Here is a 21,813-nt window from a genome sequence, read left to right on the forward strand (position 1 = left end):
TCAGTGCCAGACAATTAAAGCCAAATTGTGCCCAAAAGGAAACCTGAAGGTGATTCCTTCATATTCAGATGTCCCATTCGAAGTTGTGCATCCCGATTTTGCTGAACTCAAAAAGAAGGGGGAGGGTGTACGCTGAACTCGGTCCTTTCTAGTGGCTGTTGATCAATGCACACGTGTGGCGGTGGCAAAACCCGGAAGAGAAGATGCAAACAGTATCATTTCATTAATGGAAAGGCAGGCATTTAGACACACCAAGGTAATTATCTCTGATAATGGACCTGCATTCCGCAGTGAGAGGCCCCAACAATGGGTAGAAGAAAAGGGTACCACATTAAGATTTGCAACGCCATACCACCCCAAAGGAAATGCCCTCACGGAATGCCTCGTCCATGACTTGAAGACTTTCATTTCCATATACGACTTCCGTGGAGCATGGAAGTGCGCTCTTGAGGCAGCGGTGAAGCATCAAAATGAATATAACACAGCTTGACTTGGCTACAGCCCTCAGTTTGCTGCTTTTCAGAAGACGACATGGCTACCAGCAGATTACGAACTTGGCATAGTTGGGAAGATTCATATTCCAGAACGCGAGAAGACGATAGAGGAAACCAACAGTTATAAAAGTTCAATAAAGAAGTACTACGACTTGCGCCATGCAACCTGCATGCCCAATATACAACCCGGAGAAATGATACTAAGTACGAAAAGGTCTTGATCATTCGAAGAATGCTCTTACAGGTCCTCAAAATGGTGAAACAACAAGGTGTACTGAAGTCAGTGCATTTCGAAGGACCAGCCAGCAAGGTAGAAGTGACAACTGTGGGTAACCTAGTGCCATTACCATCTGCGGAAGGATGACGATAAGAGACCCGAAGGATGTAGTGTCCCGAACAGAAGGCGAAGAGGACTGGTAGTGTGAAGAGAAGACGAAGAAGATCGAATGTGGAGATTAAACAGTTAACAACAGCTGATCTGTCTCGGAGACCTACTTTATGTATAGCACTGTAGCGTCTCTTTTTTAAGTGCGGCATTAATGAGAGCTAACAGACAATAATGCCAAGTGCGGAGCACTCTAGGGGGCGGGCTGTCATAGGCTGTCGTATGCTGTCATCGTGTGCTGTTGTAGCTTGGCGTAACGCAGGCAAAACCACAAATAGCATAGCCATCTGTAGCATACTGAGCGCGCGCTTGCGCCAAGGAGAAATCTTCTTGGGACTTGGGAAATCAGTAGGCACTAGACAGCCACTCCATCTCGACAACCATGTGCTTTCCCTAGCCTCATAGTCGCCTCTCTGGCTTAGCATTCTAGTACGATTTCAGGATTTTTGTGTCACTCCTGTCCCTATCTGTAAATCGATTAATCGAATAGGTTTAATCAGATAAGTCAATTATATGAAATGTGAACATAGATGAAGATGAATTGTTTTGCGGGACATGTTTCATTGATTAATTATTCATCAGTTTTGCCATTCCTACTAATGTGATGAATTCCTTATTATATGTTGTATCTTTGCTACTGTTGTTTTTTTTTTTTTACCAATGCTGCATTAACTAATTATTTTAGCACTGCACTTCTTATTATGTGATCTGGTACATACTGCTGTTCATGCATATTGTGGAGTGAAAGTACTACGGAGGTTCGCTTTTTGTACTGCCCCTCTTATACATTGCTTCATCTGGGGCCTGTAAGGTATTTTTAAATAAATAACTGTGATCATTCTAAACAGTTGCACACTTCAGGAGGTCTTTTTGTTTCACAATAATAATTGTCATCTATCTTGCATGCCTATACTTGCTCTAATGACACGTGCCCAATACTTACACTTCACTAACAGCATGTGTACTATCAGCATGATGTAGCATCCTTGACAGGAAAGTGGCCTGCACTGAATTTCCAGGAAAGGAAATGCAGGCTAAGCCCAATGTCAATTATTGTTCTGGGCCAAGACCTTGTTTATTAATAAACTTGGCTTATTACAGTAATACTTGAGTAGACTAAATTTGCACAGCGTATACCTGCTTTTTTATTTTCTAGCACATATGTAATGTTAATATATTGCTGAACACTTAGTGTACTCTGCAGTGCTTCAGTATTGTGACAAATCAAGATCAATAGGACCCCTTTCTTCGTTTCTATGATGTGTGTCTTGTTGCTGCTCTTTAAAGCATAACATGTATTATATGGTACATGATGGATGTGTATGTGCATGCATGTGTGTGATGGGGGGAGATTAAAGGTTTTAAAGCAAAAGTCCAGGAGGAAATTCCTGCTTCTATGTGTATTGCTTTAGTTTTGTCTGTTAAGTTAGTGTAGTTAAGTGAGTAATTTTGCTCTTTTAGGACAAAAATTGCACAGCTGGTGTTGTGCTGTTTCCTTCCATTTTCTTATTACTGCAAACAATTATCATTGTTGTTATTGTTGTTCTCAGTTTTTTTTTTTTTTCATTGCCGTTAGGACTGCAATAATATACACACCTAAATCCTGTCTTTTTTGTTCATGAGACACTCTAATTACATTACAGTATGGTAATACAGGGTGTCCACAAATGTTTACCTGATAACAAAACTATGTAGCTCTTAATACTGTAAATGAAGCATGCACAGTCGAACCCACTTATAACGGTACCGGTTTTAACAGTATATGGGTTATAACAATTAGAAGTTGCTGCAACGTCAACATTTGCATGTTTTCTATGGTGAAATAACCATTTTACTACAAATACCCCCATGCCTCATTATTGGTTGCAACAATGAAGTCTCTCTACTGGTTATCCATGCCGAAAGCTAATGGAATGCGAAATCCATGAAAAGAAAGAAGAAAATGACAAATTCGAGCCAGTCCGCATTCGTAGTGGAATTGGCACACTTGTGCCATGCCAGTAGCCCCTTCTGATTCTTGGCATGCTTCACCACACATTTAGGCAGTGCAGCAAAGCTGACTTTTGGAATCTGCTATGGCCGCAAACGGTTTGACTCACAAAAGCGCTGGTTCGAGCCTGCCAGGTGATGGACGCGATGTCGGTGGTGGCTTCGAATAATGCAGTTTCGGAGCTGCGATTACAAGAAGTTTGAAAAATCGGAATCTGATGAGTTTCAGCATCCGAAATTTCAGATGTGTGTATACATTGACTTCTGTGGGGCTTGTGGCGGTGCCGTGAAAGCGTCCAAATTTGCAAGCATGTCTGAAAAATCGGCAGTTGACTGTATTCTTTTGTGTTGTCCTTACTAGCAATGTGCATTGGCAAATTCCATCCATTATTATATAGTTTTCTCCCAACAGTCTGCCATCCCCCTATTTTTCCTTTGTTCATACAACCGATTTATGACAATTATTGGTTATAACAATGAAATTTTCGGGGCACTTGATATTGTTATATAAGTGGATTAGACTACCACATATGTCTCTACTGATTTAAGTTTTGAACCTTACATAAAGCCTTAAGGCAAGTAATACTCTTCAACATTTAAATCACTTCAACGTGTGCACCCGTGCTAACACACAGAATAACAAGCCGGTATTCAATCTCTTCCCACATATTCTGCAACATGTCTGGTGTGATTGTGCCAATGGCATCTCTGATGCATTGTTGCAATGTCACACTACCAGGAACTTCTGTTTCGTGTACACAATTTTTCACATTCCCCAAAAGAAAGAAATCAGTGGGGATAATGTCAGGTGATCTCGTGGGGGCCATGGAATTTCGCTGTCTCTGCCAATCCACCTGATGGAGAAGGTTTCATTAAAGGGCCCCTCACCAGGCCGCATTGCAAATTCTAGTTAGACACTGGAAATTGTTGCGTGCCCAATAAGGAGCGTTGCAGCACAGGAATTTTTCAAATTCGTTCATTACGAGCTGAGATAATCAATATTTTGAAGCGGTGTGAAACCATGACGCACAGAGGCAAGCTTGAAACCCTTGCCATTCGCCCTGTCTAGCCTTCACAAGACAGATTTCTTCCCTGCCCTTTCCCGTATCGGAGCTAAAGGATCGCATGATGCAGACACGTCAGTACTTCATGTGCACGTCATGTCACGTGCACATGATGTTCGCGAGCATGCGAGCGGTGTTGCGTTGTTTCATCGTTGCGATGCGCACGAGCATTGTTTCGTCGTTCTCTGAGGTCTACTGCCTGCTTCTGCGGTACGGAACCATCAGTGCACGCATGTTTGGAGAGGCTGGGCTGGATTATGGATCCTTACCGTGACACAACATGTCGCACCGCTCGAACTGTTGTTAGGAACGAAGCACCTAACCCTGACAGTCCTGGCAGTCTTCAACAAGAGCAGCTGCTTGAAAGCAAAACTGCCATTGGAAACCGTACGTAAAAGAAATGACCAATTTCATAGATTGCATTGCATACATGGTCGGTATTTATGTTGCCTACTGTTGCTGGTGCAGTCACGTTGAATATAGCGTACTGTAACACCGGGCCCCGTCAGCATCTACGGCGGAAGGTGTTTCTGGTGCTTTGCAATGAGAGAACTTTCCGATGATAAAATTACCAGTGTAAATCTTCACCTGGGCAACAGACGTGATCATGTCTATTATGCAATTGACAGCGTGCTTCTCACTCTGCAAAAACAGCATTCTTGACCACCACTGACATAGAGAGTGTTCCCCTCGCTCAGAATTATAAACATAAAACACCTGCTCCCGGCCGTTCCGGCCCAAGATTTCTGCTGCCGTTCGACGCTGTCGCGTCCCCTGACAAAATAACGTGAGCATCTTGAGAAAGTTATTGCATCTCAAAGTGAACAAACGATTATATACCGAACCTGTATGCATTAAAATTTAGGAAATGGTTTGTTGCCTTTACGAATAGGATTTCCAGTTGCGCAGTTCCAGCTTGGCCGTGCCCCCCCCCCCCTTTTTTTAAAAATGCAATCGACCGCTTCAATAAAACTGCTTCCTACTTCCTTCGCAGTACACATATTCTATCACTTTCGAAAAAATGCCAACATTACTGTATGGTGCACGGTGTGCACGTGGACTTGAATTGCTGGCAGATTAGCATTACTTTACCAGATGAAGTAATGTGATTTACAGAAGAGTTCAACAATGATTCCAGGTATTTGTTCCTTCAGTGCTGCACCCATAAGTACATCAAGGCTTGTGGTAGCTTTCGATTACAGCTATAGATAACCTGTCTTTCATAACACTATTTCACAGATAACATCACAAGCCGTGAGTATTCGTACGAAAACACACATGTTGTATACGCTTGCAAAATCAAAACCGAAACCCCCGGCAAATGGACTACTTGGCGTTGTAACACATGTGCAGCTGCTCCGCCCACGTAACTGCGGCTGTGCTGCCGCAGAAAGTAGTCACCAGGTGTATTGGTAACATAAGCCAGTGCCACATAAACATTGAGGTAGGCCTGAGGGGATAAGAGCGAGAGAACTTATTTGAAGGCAGAGAGGTTTTCAGTTTGAAATTTGACCTCTTTCCGCGGTGCGTAGCATTGCAAATCTTGGCAGACGTGATCATGAGCGTGCGGTGTGTGCATTGCGTTTTTCTGCTCGAAATGGTCAGACCAGGTGAGGGGCCTTTTAAGAAAACTGCGGACTTCTATAGAGCCTAGTGAGGGTAAGCACCATCTTGCTGAATGACGATAGTGTCTTTAATATCCTGTAGCTGGTGAACGGCATAATTCACCAACATGTCCACGTAAACATATCTACTTACATTGTTTTCAAGGAAGAAAAATGGGCCAATCACTTTCATATCACTCATTTACCCACATGACAACTATACAGAAACTTCATGGGTTTCCTAATAGACCTGTAATAAAAAATAAACGTGACCGTCATATATATAATCAATATTTAATCTTGAAATCGGGGCAAACATTTATGGACACCCTGTATATCTACTTACTTTGTCTTTCAGGTGTGCACAAGTTGCTGGAGCACCAACAATGATTGCAGACATGATAAATCATCCGGACTTCAAGAGCTTTGATCTTTCCAGCCTAAACAGGGGTGTGTACATTTTTTGCTTGTGACAAGTACATATTGCTGCACATTATATCGATGCCTTGTGTATTGCAGGATCATTTAATGTGTCTAAGCTGTTGTAGAGGTTTGTAAAGAGCACAATGACTGTACTGCAAATTTTGTTTCAATTTTTTTGTTCATTTGGCGCAGTCGTAATGGGAGGCAATGTGGTGACTCCTGAAATGAGGAAGTTGGCAAGGGAAAAGTTTAAGGCTCATGTCTGGGTGAGTACATACATAATGTAGATAAGTAATAACAGTAGTATATACAGGGTGTCTTTTTTTTTGGTACAGATTTTTAATAAAAATCTTACAACACTCAGGCTCCTGTTGCTTGCTCACGTGAACACTGTGTTGGGGTGGAAATACCTTGCCACAGCTAATATAACACTGAAATGACTAATTAACTTTCCTGGTCGTCTCCTTAACATGTTGTATACCAAAATTTGCATAGGAGCTAGGACACGAGTGTATGAGGAACGTGACTGAGAGGTCACGACATGCCTGTTGTGCATTTCACGAAACCCTTTCCCCTCTTAAGATGTGGTACATACCTTCATACCACAGCCTTTCGTATGCAAGTATGCATCACAGGTGAAACCCAAGCACAGCAAGAAGAGACAGTAGATGTTTTATAAGACAATCATAGTAAGATATTCTGGAGTTTTACATGTCAATACCACAATATTATTACGAGGCAGGCTGTAGTAGGTGACTCCGGATTAATTTTTACCACCTGTAGTTGTTTGACCTGCACCTAAATTTAAGCACGAGGGCATTCTTTCGATTTCACCCCCATCAAAATGCAACAGCCATAGCCAAGAATTGAACTTGCGCCCTCGAGTTTGGCAGTGCGACACCTTACGGGCTAAGCTACCATGGAAAGTAATTGCATATACACTCTGTGTGTGTTAATCAAGAGAAAGACATATCACTTGTTATAGCTGGCGATTTTAATGTAGCGTACAAACACTGACGAATGTGCCTCAACGATCCTTAGCCAGCACCCACACTGTACAGACAGTAAGCCCACAAGATGCACACAACTACCCTATTTACATGAAGACATCATCTACTTCCAAAGACTTGGCTCAAGGCCAAAAATTGTGGCATAGGCAGTTCCTCATTGACTGCTTTGCATGAAATCGATTCCCACAATGCATGGAATCTGCCAGAATTATTTCTGACCCCATTCTGCTTTGACACTCCTTTATTCAAATTTCATCATTTCCTTGTCACAGGAAGTTCCGGTCTGACTTAAGAGTGGCCATGCCTTCTGCACGCTGGGCATGGTCAGTTTCGGTATCGCCATCAAAATTTGATGATGAATATCTCAAATTACGTGCAACTGCTGTGATTATAAAAATACGGTATGCCATAAATTGTCATGGACTCGAACTTTCCGATATAAACAGCTGCCATAAAGTTAATAATCAATAAGTTAATTAACAAGCTTTGGTTAATTAGTCAGTTCAGTGCCATTCCAGCTGTGGCAAAGTATTTCTGTATTGATTTAGAATTTTCGTGCGCAAACGACAGGAGCCTGGCCTCGATATGATTTTTATTAAAAATATATATTGTTAAAAAAAAAAGAAAACACCCTGTTGGAAGCCTGAAGATTTAAAAGGACACTAAAGAGAAACAATGAATCAGTTTAGATTGATAAATTGTGCTCTGAGAACTCGAATGTCGTTAATCTAGCCATCATAGGTTTATAAATATAGGAGAAAATGAAGTTCAAAGTTTCATTTTTAAATTTCGCGCCGAAATCTCCGCTGGTGACGTCACCGATTTCAAAGCGTACTTATCATCTTTGGCGCCATTGACCCAACGAAATTTCCTCAAACTTGGTATGTTAAGTCTATGGCCCACCCCAGAGGACAATGCACTTCGTTTTTACCGATTAGAAACTGCGTAGGCCCTAGTAGGCGCCGTCAAAATATGTGACGTCACGGCGATTGATGCGGAAACTTAAAAGTGGCGTCGCCACCCACATTTTCTTTTTGCGCGTTTTCTCGCTAACTAAGCGTCTTCTCGCAGCAAGTGGGGTGTTTTTGGTATCGTGAAAGAGTAGTTTACTAATAAGAGAAAAATTGTTTTGCTCTTTAGTGTCCCTTTAACAAGAGTTTATCTCGAAAGTAAAACGTTGCTTAAAAAAAACACGTTCACAAGGAAGGGCATGGGGACAAGTGCAAGCTCACTGTTTATTCATGGGCGGAAGCACCGAATAAATAGGAAAAAAGTTGTAACAAGAGCACATGCGCAAAAAATAATGAGATGCGTAATTACACGTGCACAGCCAGAAACAATTTCTCTCCACTCTACAGGCTTATGGAAGGATCACTAATGCATGCAGTTGTCTTGTTCGATACAGTGTATAAGCTTCTAGTACCAAATGTGCATTCATCTTACCACTTCATAATCTTAATCTCATCTAGTCGAGGATCACAAGTGCATACATTACAATGATCGGCTAAATTGTTTTTTTTTCTTTCTCTTTACATTTTGCTGATGCTTGGTTTAATTGACGAAACGAGAGGCCTTTGCTCTGCAGTGGCTGTATGTAGTCAAGCTGATGATGATGATGGTATCTATTTACAGGTTGGCTATGGAGCTACAGAGACAACAACAGCATCTACACTGGTGACTGAAAGGGATCCTGAGAGCAAACAAGCTACAACTGTTGGGAGACCAGTAGGCTACGTAGAGGTATGCTATACAATAAAATTATGCTAAGACAGTGCTTTTTGCAGTTTCTTGCTGAAAAATATTATTGAAATAGTATACTATTGCTTCCACTTCCTTTGTTCTTGCTTTCTCACATAGCTTCCTTAAAGGCAAAACTGTCATCTTAATCTGCTGCCACTGCCCTATTACTTCTTACGATCAGAAATAAAAGGTAATAAATGATTTACCCTTAGAAGAGAAGAGTTTATTCAAGGCGTCCTTGTTATCATTAAAAAATATTTTCAATATCACCCATGGCATGTAGTGCAATTTTACTTCTTGAGCTGAGGCAGACGTCATTATCACAAGAAATTAGAATTAATTTTGAGTGAATAACAAAATTTTACAAATAACCTAATCACGTTACGGCTTAAGTTGCAGTTTAAAATTGTAGTCTGTGTTTTGAAAAGTTATACGCACTCAGAATGAATTCTGAAGATTACATACATCTCAAGATGTATGTTCCCAGTGTTTGCGATAAAATACATTGGTGTTTCAGTCATTTGTTTTCTTCAGTGCATATATGAACATATTGATGAAGCATGCACCAATAAATATTCTGGCTAGTCCATCAACAAGCACCATCATAGTGTATAAGCAGTAATACAAATTGCATATAGGCTAAGTCCAGTGCAAATTCTTGTTAGACTGTTAGGAAACTGATAAAGAATTATACTAGACTAATATAAACTCCTACCAGTCTAAGTTTTAGACATCAAATACAAGAATTATTGTGGCAGCAGTTATAGGAAGACTCCAAGTGAAAAAAAATACGGCAGATCCCACGCACTGTGGGAATCGATGTAATGTGAAGCAGCCGGCAGAGCGCTGCTACATCGCCTTGTTTGTCTTTGAGACAAGTGAAGTCACTCATGCCATCGCATCTAGTTCACTGTATATTGCACGTTTGACATGCATGCATGCATGTACAATCCGGTATATGCCATGCTAATGAAACGTATATTCTGGAATATACAGTGCATGACCTGCCATTTACGTTCATGACGCACTAGTGTCATGCCATACCAATTTTGGTATTAGTATATTCATTTAAGAAAACGGCCGGAAGCGCACCATGACAGTGGCATGTAAATCATGTCGTACGTGACTTGCATGTCATGATTTCCCCGTTACCACCTCTGATTTACGTTCATCATACAATCTCGTCACGCAATACCAATTTTGGTGTATATCAAGCGAGCGAAATGGCCGTGAGGGCAGCATGAGTGTGGAATGTAAATCATGTCGTACATGACTTGCATGTCATGATTTTCATGTTACCACCTCTGACTTACGTTCATCATGCAGTCTCGTCGCGCAATACCAATTTTGGTGTATATCAAGCGAGCGAAATCACCGCGAGGGCACCATGAGTGTAGCATGTAAATCATGTCGTACATGACTTGCATATCATGATTTTCATGTTATCATGTGTCAGTTACGGTCGTCATACAGAAATGTTTCATGATAACCAGTTTTGGTATGTATCCATTATTTAAACGGCCACGAGCGCCCCAAGACCATGTAATGTAAATCACGCTGTACATGACATGCTTGTCACGATTTTCACATTAGGACCTGTCATTTGTGTTCGCAATACACTATTGTCATTCCATACCAATTTTGGTATATATCAAATTAACAAAATGGCCGCAAGAGCCCCAAGACCGTGGCATGTAAATCATGCTGTTCATGACATGCATATCATGATTTTCATGTTATGACCTGTCATTTATGTTCGTAATATAGTCATGTTATGTCATACCAATTTTGGTATACATCCCATTAACGAAACGGCCAGGAGAGCTCAAAGTCGTAGGCAGCTAGATAGATAGACAGACAGATAAATACGCTCAAAGTCGCCGAAGTTCGCTAAGAAATGCTTCGCATTTAATATGTTCACAGTTTTGACGGTGTGGTCTGTACAAACTCCAAGTGCGATATGATCCTATCACACCCCAATGTGGGATTGTGAGAAAGGGTGCAAAAGAGTGCACCATTTTTGTGCGTTTTGGGAAAGGTGCAGTGCTTGCACGGCAGAGATGAGATGGGGGGAGTGTGCATCTCTCCTTTAGTCAGCAGGACACGAAGACATCATTCATGAAAGGCGGTCACAGCTCATAGAAAACAATGGATGCACACTGCCTTGCAAGCGCTCTGCAAAAGTTGCAAGGGTTGAGTGAGCTGAAGGGGGCTGGTAGTTTCGTCTGACTGTACTTGCTGACAACATCTAATGTTGTAGATCGGATTATGTCAAAGAAGCGAAAAGCAGCCCAATGAGTTTGCTCACATCTGTTTGTGCTGTTCATTATGCCAGCATTACGAAAGCCAGTGTTTGGGTCATTTGAGTGAGCTAGTTGTGTTCATGTTTGCCATGTGCAGGCAGAAACCACGCTGGGTAATTTAATTAGTGTGTGCCAGTGTTCATTGCACTATACATGGCCGATAAAACTATGAACCCCTTCGTAGGTGTTACTGTTGCATTGCTATCACTGTCGGTGCTTCTACTTTCAGTCAAAACAAACTTTTTATTAGACTACTAACACAAATGTTTGTTGGAATCTTTGCTAGGGAGACTGTTTGTCCATTTTTATTTGCAGCTTTTGCAACATCTACTATTGCTGTAGAATTGGAGTTCATTCATTTCATGAGCTACAGTAAAAAAATTATCATCAAATATAGTAACTGGACAAGTTAGGGATGTTAATCTTAACAGTTACAGTGCAGGCTGACTGTCCTGAGTTGGCTTCTTTCCTGCATTGGTGTCAAACTCTCAATCTGTTATACTCTATTCCAATTATCTGGTTGAATATTATTAGTAATCGCAGTGTTCGTAGTGGCCCTTGAATCCCTTGAAAACTTAAAATTTTTGAGGTCTTTGAATTTCCTTGAATTTCGTGTACTTTCATTCAGTTAATTTCTAGCCAATGCTTTTTGAATAGGCCTGTGTGAATATTCGAGCGCTACTAGAGTAGTCGAATTCACTTTGTCATGAATTCAAAATTTCCGAAATTTTGGAGTATTCGAAAAGGACAAATAAACTTAGTTTCACATGTAACCATCCTGAAAAGGTGGTTTCACGACAGCGTGTGGCTACTATGCCGTGAAATCACCTATTCAGAGGAAATCCGTACTGCCGCGAAGCCAGACTTCAAGCTTCAGTTTGCATAATCCATGCACCCCGGTCAACTTTAGCAGTGTAGCTGTTTAAGCTCGCCGTTCTGCCGTTTCATGTTAACAAAAACTATCATCACCATGAACAACCTCTACCTTATATGGCGTCTCGTGTCGCCTAGCACTTGGCACAGCTGCGCCTAGTGCGTGCAACACGATAACTTGGCTGGCATGCACTCTCTTCATCTTGTTTTTAACAGCAGAGCTGTTTATGCCAGCCATTGGTTGTAATCTGTCAACAGAAAATTATCACCATCACGAACTGGCACGTGCTATTTTCGTCCTCTTCTTCCTCTTCATCTTCTGCTTCGCTCTCAGAACACGTGTGCCGATTTGTCCGGCGTGGGATGGAATAACTCTGATGGGTGAGAGAGAAAGAGAGAAGTTCTTGGTGAATGAGATTTCTTGATGAGGCGAGATTTGAATCCGCGTACGCACGATCCAAAGGGATCAAAGGCGAGCATCGTAACCACTCGGCTATCCAGGCACGCCAGCAGTGCATAACATAGCCTTGTATAATATAGTATACCAAAGGGGTGGGAAAGGGAAGTGAGGGTGAGGAGGAGAGATGTCAGGAGAGGGTGAGGAGGAGGGAAAGGAGGAGGGGAGAGAGTAAAGCATAGCATAGAAAGAAAGAAAGGAATAGAGAGAAAGGAAGGGAAGAAGAACAGAAAGAGAAAGAAAGACCAAAAGAGAGAAAATCAAATAAAAAGAGAAATATATAGACAGAAAGAGATAGAAAGAGCGAGAAATAGACAGAAATATATAGAGAGAAAAAGAAAGAAAAAAAAATAAGCGTGGCAAAGAAGACAGAAAAAATAAAGAGAAGAGAGAAAAAGATGATGAAAGAAAGAGAATTATACAGAGAAACAAAGAAGGTTGCCCAGCTCTGCACTTCCTTCAGGCTTGGCACCACTAGTGCAAAGCTGACTTATTATTTTTTTTTAGTTTAAAACATGGGCTGATATGGGCTAAATACCCCAAACTTACCCTCCTACTATGCAAACCCTGCTACTACTATATGAATTTGGTTCAAATTTGGCATATACCCTTTGGTTCACACCAAAATTTAGTGATATTTACACAAGCCTACTTGTGAACAGATGTGTAACGAAGATTTTATATTGGAGGGGGATGGGGGTTCGACCTCTTTTTAAGTACTATGTGTGTTTGAGTTTGTCTCTGTGGATCCATATATACTCATACAAGCTGAACAATCCTGAAGGGAGGTTGAACCCCCCCCCCCCTTTTTTGTGTGTGTTTGTGCAATACGTCTAAATTGTGAGGTGAATCAGCTTGAGCAAACCAACAGTAAGATACTGAGATCTGCAGAAAATAATGCTATAGAATAAAACCTGCAATAAACAAAAAGTAAGCTGAGAAGCTGTGAAAACTTTTTTAGTTGGCTATTGATGATGGAAAATGTGCATATTTTTGCTTGTGTGCACTAAATGTGTTTCCGAGCTATAAAAGATGGTGTCGTCTTTTTCAACAATCTCTAAGAATGTTGTTCTAAGGCCCGTATTCACAAACGCTCCTCGACTCGAAACTCGACTTCAAGGGATCCTTGAGGACTGTCTCGCGTTGAAAAAATCACTCTCGACTCGAAACACTCCTCGAATAGAGAGAATCCTCAGTGTGCTCCTCGAGAATCTCGAGGTAGGTCAGAAGCTCCCTTCAGCGCTCCTCAGAACAGTTTGCAGGCAAACATAGCACACGTACCGTCACTTGACTGCTTTTTGGAATTCGCTTTTCATGTTCATGATGTTTCCGACGAACTTGCAAGAGAGTCAGATGCCACGAATTGTGTGCCTAGGCACTGGTTAAGGGATCGCTTGAACCTTTTAGATGAGTACAGGGACACGGAGTTTCTCTCAAGGTTTCGCTTTACGAAGAGCACCGTAGCAAGTCTCCTGACATCTCTCCCGCTCAAGTCGAGCACGGACAACCGCGGACAACCGCGTGTGCAGTGCGCGGACAACACGGACAACCGCGCGTGCAGTGCGCACCAACGAGCCGACTGTTGTGTCGTCTGCCATACACAAGGGCCCTTGCACAGCATCGAGCACCCAAGGAAGTTGCTAGTTAAAATAAACTTTTGTATTATAATAACTACGTTGTGTAAATTAAGACTTTTCTCTTTTGTTGCTGTTAAAACTAACCAAAATGAACTACAGGTGCGAACGACTCATTTAAAAACAGACGGCGCTCGCAGAGAAATGTGGTCGTCTGCAACATTTGGTCGTCTGCTACATTTCGTTCGTCTGCGAAGCAATCGTTGCATCACATTTTCAGTGCGATGGAATCTATGCCGTGAAATATAAGTTGAGCAAGTCAAGGTAAGATTCAGTTGTTGTGGTCTTCTGTTTTACACCATTTTATACTTGTTTGCCAAATGACAGCGGATTATTTCTGTGCGAGAACTAAAATAAGAACACACTGCGTGTGTCCCTTTCCAAATGGTCGTCTCGGGCGAGCAATTACTGATCCCATTGCCTAGAGAATAATATGAAGGCGGCACGTACACGTGCTGGAATCTTCGATGCGTGTAAAGAAGTAATATCGTAACCTGCAACCGCTCGATCGCATACTAGGCTGTTATGTTGCCAGACACAACAACGTCAGTAGCTCAGTCGCCACAACACACGATAACATCTCCGCTGTATCACCGACTCAAAAAAACGTACAGCAATTGTTTAGAATGGAAAATAAAAAGAAACATACTTGTTTTGAGGCTCAAGGCATGCTTTAGAGAGCATAATTTGCATATTGTCTTCTCCGTGCGTCCCTCAAGTGCGTTGAGGTGGAGCACGCCTTCGTGAAGGGCTCCTTGTCAGAGAAAACGTTGAGCGACATCCTTGAATGTCCCTCGCCCCTCGAGTTGAGGAGAAGCATTTTCCTTAACTCCGCGGAGTCGAGGTGGAGGGCCGAGTCGAGGAGCGTTTGTGAATACGGGCCTAAGTCCTTGAAAATTCTACATTAGGACCTTGAAAGTCCTTAAAGCTCCGGAATTTGTTTCTTTCTAGTTACTGTGAGCAACTAGGAGGAAACAAATTCAAGAAACAAACCAGGAAGAATAGGTACTTTTGTGGCTATGCTGTATAATTTGACCTACGTGGACCTACATGGACGTTGCCTGTAATATCTAAAATTTTGACATCTGGTTTAGTTAGGGCTAGAAGTTTTTTGTGTCTGTAAACAGTATCTTGTGGCTGTAGTCTCATTACTGCTGAGTGCAAGCTATCGACAGTTTCAGGCATTGCAATTGGCAATTTGTTGGGTCCCGAAAGTGCTTTACTTTGTAATTTTAGCACTGATTTTTGTTGAATAAATTTTCATTTTCAAAGCTCTGAACTACAACTCTCATCACACTGTCAACTTGCAATCACAATGCAGGTAAAGGTTGCAGATCCTGCCACAGGCAAGGAGACTGCCATCAATGAACCTGGAGAGGTGTGGATTCGAGGTCATAATGTTTTTATTGGTTACTACAACGATGAAGAGAAGACTAAAGAAGTCAAAGGACCTGCTGGATGGTATAAAACAGGGTATGCTGCATCAGCTCCTCATAGATAGTTCGACATGTATGATTGGATTGGCTACATGTGAAAAGAACTGCCCACAAGCTTTGCTGTAACCCAGCCTTGCGCGACTTAGTGCAAGCTGCGCTAATTTCTCTTTATACAACAATTCTGTCATTTTGAATGGTACATTCAACAATTTATTTTGGAATTTGGGCACTTCAGTGGCAGAAATGCAAGCCAGCAACCCAGCCTACTGCGATCATCAGTTGTTGCCTGTATAAAGGAATGCACAGCTTGTGACTGTCAAAATACATGCAGAACATGTGCTAGTGATTCAAATCTACAATGACCTGTAGGACAGTTTCCTGCATGCACTTGGCAGCAATAATGGATCTCAATGCCAAGTTTTGCCTCTTTCACTTATTTGTTTTTCTTTCTGATGTCAGTGCTTCATTAAAAATTTAATATATAAACATTTTTCTGGATGCCCCTAATTATAGCAAATTCATGAACCTATTCATAATGTCACTGTACACAATTTTATTAGGTGATCGCAATTTGTCACATGTATATTGTGGTGTTGCTTTATATCTATAGCTTATGAAAATATGTGCGTACATAGAATGTTGCTGTTGGAACATGCAAGTTTGTACAATAATTTACTACAGAATCGTTGACTGTTTCACTAGATAACTAAGCTAGTGTAAATTGTAGCAGGCAAATTAAGGCTTGTCTGTGTTCACACCTTTCAGAGGTCCACTTAGCAGGTACCCTGAGACAAGCACTAGTTTGTAGGTCATCCCAAAAGCTTGTAACAAGATGAATCATCATTTTTCCAAAAGCCCTTCAATGGCCAGTGTGGTAAAAAGCTATGTGGAACAACAAACGTATTTATAGCTGATTTTGGGGATGGATATTCCAAAACTGATGTTATTACTACTGAGTAGACATATTTTGATTGCCACCTGGTTTTGATTCTGTCTGGAATCAAAACCAGGTGAAGTGATTGGTGAGAAGTTTATCAATGTGAAATCTTCAATATTTAATAACTTGAGATAATCACTGCTGAAACACCTTGTACATTGAATCTAGTAAATGTTGCAGCCTTAAGGAACACTGCGTAAGAAGCGAGATAAATAATGCATGCTGTTGTTGGTTCATCATATTTCATCTAGCCACAACTTGCAGCCGTCGCTCAGTGGCTGTCGCTATACTGAGGCCATCACAACGTGTGGTTGTTTTGTCTTCTACAGGTGTGTTTGTTACTGTGTTAAGACATCATTAGACAGTTTTAGCTAGGTGTCCGCAGCAGCGCATGCGGACAGCTGTCTTTTTTCACTGATGCTCACGCTTGTTTAGCGTCTTTCAAGGACACTAAACCAAGAAGTGTCAGAAACCATGTTTCTGTTCTATTGTAAATCATCTTGATTTGGTTTGTAGTCCCACCACTCAACTGATGCTTCTGCGTTTTAGGGCAACAAATTAGCTAAGATGCTAATTTGTTGCCCTAAAAATTCAACTGTGTTGGTTCACATTAGCTGCATGAGACGTTTTTCTTTTCTGCTAGATGTCATGTCAAAATGTGCCCATTATGAGCTTGTATCAATACATAGCAGCCCAATGGTCAATTGAATGTTTTAGAGGATGTATTATACTGCTAAAGCAAATTTACTTTAAAACTGTCTGTGTTTCTGGCTATTGTGGACTATTAGCAAGGTCTAGGTTGCAGAGTGAACTCTGTGAAGTTGCCGTCGTAGTGATGGCCATTTTGCTCAAGATAAGTGCGGGTTAAGGTAGCTGCAAAGCTACCTTCACTGCCACTTAGGTCTTCGGACTTTAGTGCTGAAAAAAGTTGCACTTAAGTGCAAGGCCGGTTCTTGAAAAACATTAAGGGCTGACCAGTCACTTTTGTCAAAAATTAATTATAAGGTTAGTTCTTGAATTCGGTGGTAAGTGCCTTTAGAAACATAAAGGCCATAGCCTACCCCCTCCCCAGCAAATAAAATATGTCTTAGGTGGTTTGAAACGCTGTTAGTATCACAATGGCCAGGTGGCTGCAAGTGCCCAGTGGTAGCCAACCGATGCAGTTCCTCCTTCACAACATATTGTAAACCTGTTGTTGGCTGGCAATGACTTCTAGTAGTTATAATGGTAAGCCGGGGGAGTGAGTACTATTGCCACAGAGGTGTGCTTCTTTCATACGTGGTATTTCCACTCCTTATGCATTCATTTCACTTTGTCACAACAGATAAAGTGGAATTTGTCATGTCAAATACAGTTTGTAGTGTTACTATTTGGAAGCATGAGAATTCGCTTGAAGTTTATACATAAGGGACTACAGTTTCTATTGATGCACCACCTATAACTGCACAGTTGAAATGTTAATTAGCTTGAATCTTCTGTAATTAGTTGTCTAATTGCAACTCTTACAGCATTTTATATGTGCAACAACACAGCCAAAGTTGTCCAAAGATAATCTCTTGAATCTATTGCTTGCCATATCTTTCGAATTTTCGGACACCTCAAGTAGGACATGAACACAGACGTGCAGTCATGCTTATTCTCCTCATCATACATTTTAGTATGAACTTATGATAGCTCTTTTTTTTTTTGTCATGATGGGCTTATGAAGGCATCCTGAAGAATTAGTGCTTCTTATGCTTTGTTGTAGATGGAAACTCACCACATGCTCTTTATTGATAATTTTCATGGTGTACAGGGACTTGGGCAAGATGGATGAAGATGGCTACCTTAGCATTATTGGACGTCTGAAGGACATGGTCATCAGAGGAGGAGAGAACATTTATCCGCTTGAGATTGAGGAAGTTCTCAACACCCATCCAGCTATTCACGAGTGCCATGTATGATGCTTTTATTTTCATCATTCTGTATCTTCAGTGTTACGTGCATGTAACATTTACATTGGTGTTAAACATGGCAGGTAATTGGAGTGCCAGACGCACGAATGGGTGAGGAACTTTGTGCCTGGGTGTTACTTAACCCAGAATCCAAGGTAACTGACGCTGAGCTTCAGCAGTACTGCAAAGGCAAGGTATGTGGGCACGTCACTGTTACGTCTGTTGTCATAGCTGTTTGCAGTGTGTATTGACTGTTTTTGTCATTTGTTCAGAAGCAGTGGGGAAAAAAAGTGCAGCAGAGAGACTGCTAGGGGTATCACTGGGGGCTGTGCAAAGCATTGCAATTATAGCTTCTTGGTGGTAATCACGCTTTTTTAACATACAGGAACTGACTGAATACACCACAAACACAGAGCTCAGTGTTTATGGTGTATTGATTCAGTTCCTGTACGTTAAAAAAGTGCGATTACCCCCAAGACGTACAACCAACTAGCCCCTATAGCTGCTCTTATTGCAATTATATCCTTACATGTTTAATTAAACGAGGTTATACAAGAATTTACATTCATTACATGCTTACAAGGTGTCACTAATCCCGTTAATGGGGACTGCAATCGCCGGGCGGATTCTAAGGGCTGGCGTCACGGCCCTCCGAAAACGCACCACGAAAGCGCGGACAATTTAGAGTTGGTCCTTTGGTGCGCCAGCGAACGCCGGTTGTGGTCCAAAGACCGAGTCAGAGCCGAGAGTCGATAACACAAACGAAAACGAAATATATTCTCAGTTAAGGCAATACAAATAATACAAACACATGCACACTCGGCTGGTACCAGTTACAACTTCACAATATCATTCAGATGGTGTTTACACAACGGGAGCTAAACAAACAGATCACACGCTACGAATGCAATCGCATGCATTACAACTATTCAACGACAGTTAAAGTCCTGAATAGATAATGGCGTATCCAGTCCACAATACTTGGACGGTAATCGAATGCTTCTCTTCAAGGAAACACTTGCGCCAGCTCCAGCGTTGATCGTCGTAGCTCAACCGCCGTCGTGACTTGTCACGGCTCACACGGCGTCGTCATCCAATTCTTCCAAATTGACGATCGACTGACCGCACACCATCGTAAACACGTCTTCTTTGGCTAACGAAGCCACACTTAGCGTAACTTCATCATCACCGGGCCGACTGACTCGCTCACTCCTTCGCTGACTGTCTCAACCTTCACTTCTTCACTGACTTCTCGACTCCTGTCTGCACTACCCCTGACCGTCGTCGCTTGCACGCTTTTATCCCTTCTTCCCCGGTTTCTAGAAGCGTCGGGAGATTTCTTCGGCGTGCAGTACAGCTGAGGCTAGGGAAAGGGCGAGAGCTTTCTCGTAGGTTCAAATCGCGGCGGCATCGCTCGGGGATGCGTCCCCCCTTCCTTCTAGAAACATCCAGGTTTTGCCGGGCGTTTGATCGCGGGGTCTGCGTCTGGCTCCAGTGGGTGAGGAGGATGCGGCGCGCCGGCGTCTTTTGATGCTTGTTTTTTCGTTGTTCGCGCTTCTTGGTCGCGCGGCTCGCGCTGTTCTGTCTCGTAGCTGCTTGAAAGCGGCTGCGCGCGCGCTTTATAACACGCTAATTTGTGACACAAGGTTGAGAGTATGACTGTACATGCTCAGAAACTACAGGCTCAGGAGGTCAAGGCTAGTTTGACTCCCTACATGTCTAGAAAGTCAAGGGTTTGGGTCCCTACACTCTCCGAAGGTTGTCTGTTTGATACCCTACATGTTTAAAAGCTAGAATGCTTGAGTCCATACATGCACCAAAGGTCAAGTGTGCAATATCCTACATGCATAAGCGTGTGCAGTGTTGGGTCATTCCACGCCAAACGTCCCAGACATTGCGCTCGACCCTCTCCATTTGTATTGTAAAAAATTGTGGACGTTCATATCAGTGCACTATTCGCCCTCGGAAAGTATTTTCTGGAAAAAGAAATTTTCTTGTCTGTTACAGTGATTTGAATTTTGCCGTAGTGGGTGAAACATAGGTTGCGAAAAAATACTCTAAAAAATACAATACTTTACGGAACACCTTAAATATCTGCTGTTTACTTGAAAAGGAATGGCACTATCTTATTATCACCCATTGACGACCACTACTTTGTCTGACGATGTGCTTTGTGGTGAAGCAATGCTGCAATTTTGCGCCCATTTTGACTATTTTTTAAAAATTCTACGAATACAACAGACAAAATAGGACTATATCACATGGCTGGATAGTTGGCAGTAAACGTGTCAAAAAAGTATTGAAGTCGATGACCGAGCAGTTTCGAAGTGGAAGGGGCGCAAACATTGAAAAATGTGTGAAATGCTCCATGTTCAGGCACATGTAGAGTGGTGATGCAGTCCAAGTAAAAATGCACGCTTGGTCTCGTTGGGAAGAGTAAACAAAGGAGATTTATTTATGTAAGTTTCATCGGAGTGTTTTTTGTTTTTGGTGAGAAACAAAAATTTATGTTGAGCGTTTGCGGTGTGCCCGGGCGCGGGCCCGTAAGTCCTCTTCACTGCGCCACAACTGTTCCTTGGGGCAACGGAAGTATGCAGCGCCCCAAAAATGATGTATCGATGTGAGAGTAATTTGTTCATTTAACCTTGAAGTGGGGCTTTGCGGCAGTGCAGATTTCTCTTGGACAGGTGTATTCACGGTATAGCAACCCTGCACTGCAGTGAAACCACCCTTAAAAGGGGTTACATGCGGTTTATACACATGTCTATTCGTTCATTTCGAATACTTCGAAATTTAGAATAATTTAAATTCGTTTCGAAGCGAATTCAAATACTTTAAAATTCGCTCAAATTTTCGAACTGCTCGAACATTTGCACAAGCCTACAGATGACGTTGTTTTGTTGGTAGATAGTTGGAAATATATTTAGATTTTGAGAGTGTATATTGAGAGAATTTTTCCTATAATTGGCAAATCACTTTTGCCAGAGATCTCAGGTGGAGGAAGGATCATGAAAGCATTTGTCCTGGAATCGCATCTAGAAACAGCACCTATCCATGGTGATCACTCTATTGTCTGAGCTAACCAAGAGACTTGTACATTGCATAGCAAGGACCAATTAATTGACAACTCAAACCACCTTGTACATGGAATAACACAAATCAGCTTTCTGAAAGCCTGCATGCTGGAGGAATGCTTGTAAAAGGCAAAATTCCCTAGCATCTGGTTGCAGAAACCCATTCTAATTCACCTTCCTCTGATTCTTGCCTGAGGCTTTTGTCATTATTAACCCTTTCTCTACTGTGAAAAAAAAAACTGGATCAAATTTACCGGAAATTTTTTTTTGCTCAATTTGTAGAGGTTTTTTTTTTTTTTCAGAATAAAACTGCAACCATTATTTCAGTTCAGTGGGGCTTCTTTATTTCCCTGATTGCGTGAGAAAGATACCTCGAAGGTGGCTTCACTGCATGACATGTACAGTGAAAGATGGCAATACGATGAAAGCTGAAACACATATGGCACAACATGGACA

At 41.8% G+C, this 21,813-nt stretch overlaps 1 protein-coding gene across 1 annotated transcript in view; it reads left to right on the forward strand.

Annotated features, from left to right (window-relative positions):
• Positions 1-21,813, forward strand: part of LOC119405135 (medium-chain acyl-CoA ligase ACSF2, mitochondrial) — a 132,571-nt gene that overhangs the window by 108,080 nt on the left and 2,678 nt on the right. Inside the window, exons 10-15 of the mRNA XM_037671936.2 lie at positions 5,895-5,986; positions 6,152-6,225; positions 8,602-8,709; positions 15,298-15,449; positions 18,145-18,286; positions 18,367-18,477. Coding sequence (XP_037527864.1) covers positions 5,895-5,986; positions 6,152-6,225; positions 8,602-8,709; positions 15,298-15,449; positions 18,145-18,286; positions 18,367-18,477 — 679 coding nt within the window. The remainder of the gene's footprint in view (positions 1-5,894; positions 5,987-6,151; positions 6,226-8,601; positions 8,710-15,297; positions 15,450-18,144; positions 18,287-18,366; positions 18,478-21,813) is intronic.

The sequence above is a fragment of the Rhipicephalus sanguineus genome, chromosome 1, assembly GCF_013339695.2.
Source record: "Rhipicephalus sanguineus isolate Rsan-2018 chromosome 1, BIME_Rsan_1.4, whole genome shotgun sequence".
Classification (NCBI taxonomy): Eukaryota; Metazoa; Arthropoda; class Arachnida; order Ixodida; family Ixodidae; genus Rhipicephalus; species Rhipicephalus sanguineus.